The sequence below is a fragment of the Rattus norvegicus genome, chromosome 5 (assembly GCF_036323735.1).
Source record: "Rattus norvegicus strain BN/NHsdMcwi chromosome 5, GRCr8, whole genome shotgun sequence".
In the NCBI taxonomy this organism is placed as follows: Eukaryota; Metazoa; Chordata; class Mammalia; order Rodentia; family Muridae; genus Rattus; species Rattus norvegicus.
Window position 1 is genome coordinate 107,555,388 of NC_086023.1, and position 7,050 is coordinate 107,562,437.

The 7,050-nt window shown below is 50.3% G+C and overlaps 1 protein-coding gene across 2 annotated transcripts in view; it reads right to left on the reverse strand.

The window, feature by feature from the left end:
- The window catches only part of Mllt3 (MLLT3, super elongation complex subunit), a 256,345-nt gene extending 250,380 nt beyond the window's left edge, over positions 1–5,965 (reverse strand). Inside the window, exons 1-2 of one of the 2 annotated variants that reach the window (NM_053718.4) lie at positions 5,644–5,965; positions 4,089–4,269 (exon numbers count right to left, since the gene is read on the reverse strand). In NM_053718.4, the coding sequence (NP_446170.2) occupies positions 4,089–4,269; positions 5,644–5,655 (193 nt within the window). In that variant the 5' untranslated portion in view covers positions 5,656–5,965. Of the gene's footprint in view, positions 1–4,088; positions 4,270–5,197; positions 5,492–5,643 lie in introns of those variants that run through there. The other variant, XM_039109122.2, reaches the window with a different exon arrangement.
- Between the last annotated feature and the right edge of the window lie 1,085 nt (positions 5,966–7,050).

Genomic DNA, 7,050 nt, shown 5'->3' on the forward strand with positions numbered 1-7,050 from the left:
TTTTCAAGTAAAATCCCACCATCACTAACACAAAAATCTGCTCAAAGCAACTACTGGCAAGACCAATGCCCAGTGCCCACAACCTGCGCACGCACGCACACATGCAGAATCTGAGGCACTTCCTTAATGGGATCACGCATACTTAACGACTTGTCTCACCAATTATCGATCTTCAACATGTGCCTACATTTACCTACACATCTGTCACCTTTTTTTTTCTTTTTCTTTTTTTTGGAGCTGGGGATCGAACCCAGGGCCTTGCGCTTGCTAGGCAAGTGCTCTACCTCTGAGCTAAATCCCCAACCCCATCTGTCACCTTTTACAGGTTGTCACCACTTAAGCACACCCGTTTGAAGACCCTTATATGTCTTCCTTCCTAATTTTTGCTATTAAAAGAACAGTCACAGTCACAAGAAATACTCGATGCTTGTATACTTGGGAAGCCATAGCTACTAGAAAAATCCCTGGTAAGTCTGCTGAATTCAATGACATAAACATTTTAAATCTTAATAGATTTTAGCCAGATGCCTTCCAGCTTCCGGTGCCCAGCTGACATTTTCACTAACAGACGAGATTCCTCCAGCAAGTCACCTGTCAAGTGGTTCAGGAAGTCGCTTCTGTAGCTTTGCCCTGATAAGGTCTAAGGCTGTTCGCTGGTCAGTGCAACTCTCCTCACAACTTCAGGCAGCCGAGATCTATCCATCCTCATTCTTTCAACTTGTGCATTTTTTTAAAAATGTCTCCAAAGACAAAATATACAAGAAAGTCCTCAACTAAGGAATCTCCGCATTATTAGGTCCTTGATAAAGAAAGTTTATCCAAATGACTTCGAAAGATACAAAATCAGAGCTATAGAACAAAGCTAATCACACACTCCTAAACCAAAGGAGAGCCGGAAGAGGGCAGTGATTATGTTTTATCTGCCCACTCAGAGGACTAGAGGCGACAAGTAAAAAGCTATCCATTCATACCAGGGGCCAAATTAGTTTTCATAAAATAATAAGCAAGAGCTTTCACATCATAAATGTCAATAGAACAGATTGCGATATTAAGGACGGCTATAATTGGAAGGAAAGTTCACCGAAATCTAGATCCGACTGAAAATGAAAACATTAATATTTTAAATGGAATGTTTTGAATATGACTATTCATTTCAGTCATATCAGACCATCATAAATCTTTGGTAATAATATGTAGGATATGCTCTTCTCCTGCAAACAGATAGTCTGGAAATGCATCAGCTCTGACCTGCCTATTCTTCATCAGCTAATGGATATTCTAGGCCTCACTATTTCATCAAAATCTCTTTTTCTAGGACTGTGTGCCAGTAGTTTTAAATTAAAGGTCTCCCACATGTCTTTGTGACAGAGTAAAACCTCATTAATTCAAATCCAATTAGCTCAATTCCAAAATGGTATATATAATTCTCATTTGGCAACAAGTTGAAAATACTATAATTTCTTCCTCTACAAGTTCTCATAATATTATTGTGAAGTAAAGGAAATCAACCTGAAAATCAATTTGCTTTTTCTAAACCCGGGATTACAAAGCTAAGGACTCTTGTATCTTCATGGCTGAACCATTCATACTCAGTCCTGGGGTTCCTCAGCTTGTTAGTGACTGTATATAATGCACAAGAGTTAACTTGTCACTAATAACAGCGTAGAGTAGAAGCATTCCTTCAAACATACTGTACTCAGATCTTTCTCAATTCACTTTTGCAGTTCCTCCCATCTCCAATTAGTTAAACTTTATCCTATCAATTATATCAATTATATAGCAAGATGCAGCACCTTAAAAGGTGCTAGAAGAAGCCTTGGGAATTCCTGGCAATCTTATTTTCCAGTTGTTCTTATCATTTTCAGAGACTTGATAAGCCAAAAGACAGATCCCAGGATTAAACATCGTGCTTGGTGTTGCTTGAGTTTACAGCTGCTATTCCCAACGAGCAGTGAAACCTCTCGAAATCTGAATCATGTGTAATTACAGTATGACAAGGTCTCTCCTGGGCGATATAAGTTGGCGTTTTTCCCAGGACTTGTCACATCATGGGAACCACACAACACAAATAAAAATCCAAAAATAAACATTTTAAAACAATGGCTTATCGTCGACATAAAGAAGAAACTCCCCGGTTGAGAACTGCAATTGTAAAGTCCAATGAACAGACATCCCTTGCCCGAGAAATGTGAGAAGACACTGTTACTATCAAGGGCCCAACCCACCTCTCAGGTGTGTGCTCTGAACAGAGACCCCTACTTCTCTCAGGCTGGGCAGAACATCTGTAACTACAGGATATACAGGGCAGCATCACCACACACACCCAGGAAGCAGAGAAATGGTGGTAAATACAAAAGAAGAGGGATTGAATGATTATCAAGGTGCCTAAACAAAGTTACCTTAAGAGCAACATTTTCTAACAACTGAGTTAATTTCTCTGACACAATGAATATTGCTTTCTAAAGTCTACTTTGCCTGAATGAATGGCAGCCAAGTGGCTGTAACAGAGGATGGAGGAGCCCAGGAGGGGCTTTCTTTTGTTTAAACTCCTCTGCAATGGCTCTACAGACTTATGGGAAAAGAGGATTCCATCAAGCACTGTCCCCCATCACCTGCAGACAGGGATGGCACCCTTGCCATGACTTTGGAGAAATACAAAATATAGTTCCTCTAAAGTGCTAACAAATGCTAAGTATTATCTCCTACAGGCCATGCAATCCCTTACGGTCTATTAGAAGCTGGATGTATTTATTAACCATTCAACAAAGCCCATCAAAATTTCAACCATTCAAGTTTTGAAAGGGAACTCTAAACCTAACCACTGAATGGCACAAAATAAAATCCTACTTCCCACCACACAAGCATTAAAAATAAAAATAAGCCCCAACCCTGCCACCTCAAAGGCGCACATCCTTTCTCCTTTCTTTATCCAGCCCTGAATGTTCAATAATTTCCCCATCACTCTAAGCAGAATGGATTTATTATGATGTTCTCTAAGAAACTGCAGGAGTTCTAGATGCCAATAAAGATTACGGATCAAATGGGAGATAACTACTAACCATTGGGTCGACTTAGATAAATAAAGCCGCTCACAAACAAAGCACCTTATTGTATTTCTACTGTTACCTCCAGTAATCCAACGCAAACGACCAGACAGTAGCTTTCCAGAGGCAGGAGGAAAGAAAAACCAGTATTTTTCAGAACCTCTTCAGACATCTTTTTAAATGACACACCCCCACCCCCGAACTGTCCTGCTCTGTTTAACTGAAGAGGTCAGGACCACAGAACCTCAGCAAGAGTGTGTAAGCCCGACTTTATGGCTGAGGATCAAGGTGTCGGAAAGAGGAACTAAAGAAATTGGCAAAACAGCACCTTTGCCTGAAACTTAGCTTGCAACCTTAAAGGAAACTCCCTCCCCTTGTGGGTCCCAACCAGAAGACAGTGCAGAAGGTAGTCCAAAATCTACTGGAGTAGTAAAATGCACCCCCAGGTGGGGGGGAATAAGTCACCCAACTAGTAAAATCCAGGCTGTGAGGTGGAGGCTAACTCCCATAGGGACACTCTACAGCGACTGGCACCTAGTGTCTCAAACACAGAAAAGGCCAGAATTGCCTAGAGAACCGACTTCTCTAAACGGAACAATAACTACCTCCAATGCATTCTTGGCTAGTAACACAGGTAAAGCTAGGTTTCTCCGGGAGGTGGTGAAAAGATGCAAACTGTTTATTCCTTCCAGCTTCGCTCTCCAAACCTCCAAACCCAGTAACTAATTACGCCTTCCCCTAAGGACCTGCAGCAACCCAAGAGGCCTGGGAGGAATAAACACGCGACACCTGACGGTCCTTTCTCTGTGGTGACTTTCCCTGAGCCCAAGTCGAACACTCACGCGCGCACGCGCGCGCGCGGGCAGCAGAGACCTGGCCAGCACGGCCCTGGCCAGCACGGCGCCGCGCCCCCGGGTCCCAGGCTAGACCGGCAAGCGCGGCGCGGGGGGGCGGGGACCGGCCCGGGGAGCGCCGGGGCCCCGCGATTGTTTCCTCTGGAGCAAAGACATTTTTTATCAAGTCTCTTTTGTATTCGAGCCCTACCTCTTTTTGGCCTAGGGAAGCTTTCATGCAAGTGGAAGACGACTTTCTCCACAAAGTGCTGAATGTTACTGTGCTCCGGGCCGCGCACGAACACCATCCAGTCGTGGGTGAAGCCCTCCACTGTGGGTTTCTTCCTCACCTGGGCGCGGTGCCCCAGCTCCAGCTTCACCTGCACGGCACACTGCGGGCAGGGGGAGGAGAGACAGCAGTGAACAACAGGAAGGCGACCGTTCGCTGCTCAACATTGCGCCTGACATTTTTTTCCCTCCTCCTTGAAACGCACATAAAAGGAAACGCCAGTGCCCTCTCCATCCACGTTTCACGCGCGTGGGCGCGCACACCCCACACCCCCAGATACACCGGGTCGGGCCGCAGGGGCCCCCGGCGCCTCTGCACAGCGGCTGGGATTGTAACGGAATGTTACCCCTAGTCGCGAAGGGGGTCGGGGAAAGGGGAGAACACGACCACCATGGCAAGCACGACAACAAACGCGTCGGTAACAAATTAGGAGACAATCAGGAGGGGATGCTGGGGCTCTTTCCCGGCGTGGGAGGGGAGGTGGTTGGGATGGGGGACCCGGGGTTCTAGAGAACCCCCTCCCCGAAAGTACCGCGGCGACAGGCACACACCGAGGAAGTCTTTGTGTACGTGTATGTGTGCGTGCGTGTGGAGCGCGGTGCCAGGCGGAATGGAAACTACAGGCAGCCTCTGCTAATGGGCACAAACTCCCGTGTTCTTTCTTACCATGGGGTTCATGCACAAGAATGAGACGTCGTCACACATACACACACTCACTCACGCCCGCACGAAAACACGCCAAGGCATCCACAACTCAAAGCACCCCGCACCCCTCGGCGAACAGCCCCCCACGACCGGCAAGGCCAGTCCAACAAGAGCCAACGCTGCACACTTTCAAGAGCCAAAGTGGTCGCAAACTCCCTCCAGCCTCCCCCCGCCAGCGAAAGCCACGAAATGCAGAAAGGCAGGGCTACTGGCGGACCGCCGCCGAGTCCTGGTCGCGCACACCGGCCGCTGGGGCAAAGTTGCGAGCAGCCCCGCCGCTGTCAGCCCGCACACTCGGGCTCACGCGCGCGCCGCGGAGAACGCACCATCGTGGCGGCCGCGGCGCTCGGCGGCGGAGGTGCGGCCGCAGAGGCTGCTCGCCGCGTCCCCGGACCGTGCCCGCAGCTCCCGGCAGCGGCGGCGGCTGAAATATGGCTGAGTTATTATTCGCCTCCTTCCACCGGGTGTGAGTGTGTGTGTGCGCGTGTGTGAGCCAGAGGGAGTGTGAGTGCGCTTCTTGCGATTGCAAAGAGGCGAGGCGGGCGGGAGGCGCGGGGGGGTGGTGGTGGTGGCGGCGGCGGCGGCGAGTGTGCGAGTGTGTGCGCGCGCGCCGGGGGGGGTGGGGAGGAGGGAGAGGCGGCAGCTCCCCGCGAGCAAAACCAACCTTTCTCTAATTGGAACCGCGGAGCGCTGGCGCTGTCTGGGCTGCGGCGGCGCGGGGCGGAGGAGGAGAGGGAGGGGGGCTTTTATTATTATTTTTGCATGTACTTACCGAGCTAGCCATGCCTGGGGGCCCGGAGGTTTGCCGGGGTGTTGTGTGGTACCCCCCTCCCCCGCCCCCTTCAGCTGTAATTCATGAAGAGGCTGCTATGAATGAGAGCGCGCCCGGGAGCTGAGGGTAGATGGCGGACATGCTCTGCCTTTGCCCCCACCCCACCCCGTGCTCGCTCTCTCGCTCGCTTATTAAACTCAGCCCCAAAAGCAAAAGCAGCAGCAGCAGCAGCAGCAGCAGCTCCGGGGCCAGAGATGAGTCCGGAGCATGCGCCGTGGCGCCTGACACCCGGGCTTCGAGCCTCTCGGGGCGGAGGGAGGGCGCGCGGGCGGGGCGGAGCGCGCGGGGAGGCCGAGCGACCGAGCCAGGGGGAGCTCGAAAGAGCCAATCAGAGGCCGCCTCCCGAAACCCCGGCGGCCCGCAGCGCCACACTGGAACGCCTCGCTTAAAGTAACAGGTTCCTGATGGGGGAGGGGGAGGAAATGAAGGGAGGGGGCCTGGCACTGGGAGAGCGGCCAGCTGGGGAGCCATCCCGGCCCCTGTGCAAACTCCGTTCGCCCTACAATAAAAAACGGATTAAAACTGCTGGAATGTGGCCACTGCCTGGAGCCCCCAGCCGCAGGAGATGGGGTAGTTAATTCAAGTCTTTGGCGGCAGTGAGCACGTTTGGGAAGGGGGAGCAGGCTTGTTTTTACTTTCCACCATGGATTTTTGTGGGTTTGTGCTGAAATCGCAAGAACGCACACCCAAACAAACTTACTTAAACAGAGAGCGAGAGAAATCCACGCAACAAAAAAATTTTTGAAAAAAAAAAAGCCTCCTAATAGCAATCTCTGGGACTGAACAGCCCGCAGCAACCCTTAAATCCCTTTCCCTATCTACTCGGAGGCACCAGCCCACCCCGCCCTCCTGCCGCCGTTACTGAAAACTTAAAAAAGAAATGAACGCGAAACAAGAATGTCATTTCCTTCCTAGGAAACGCCTCCCGCCTCGGTGTTCCCGGACTGTGAACCGTGCCCAGGTGGAGGCGGGACACCTGGGAGTGCCCGGTGCAGAGCCTCTGGGAACCAGTTGTTTGCTTCTTGTGGCTCCCCCACACACACCACTGACAACCTGCTGGGTTGCATCAGGGTCTGCCCTCTCTCTAAGGGCGCACCAGGCTACTGGGAGCCTTAAAATAGATAAAGTTAATACTGACTGTAATGTGCATAAATTGGATTATAATCTTTAGGCATATTGGTGACAGCCAGCACAATCCATCTCTGGGTATTAACCCATTTAGGCTCCCGGGTGACAACCCTTCGCAGAAGTGTTCTAGAGTCGCTCTTCTACAAATGCCCCAGCTCCGATTGTATTTTGTCTCAGTGGCCATGGGTAGAATATCAAGCCATACGTGAGGCGAAAGGG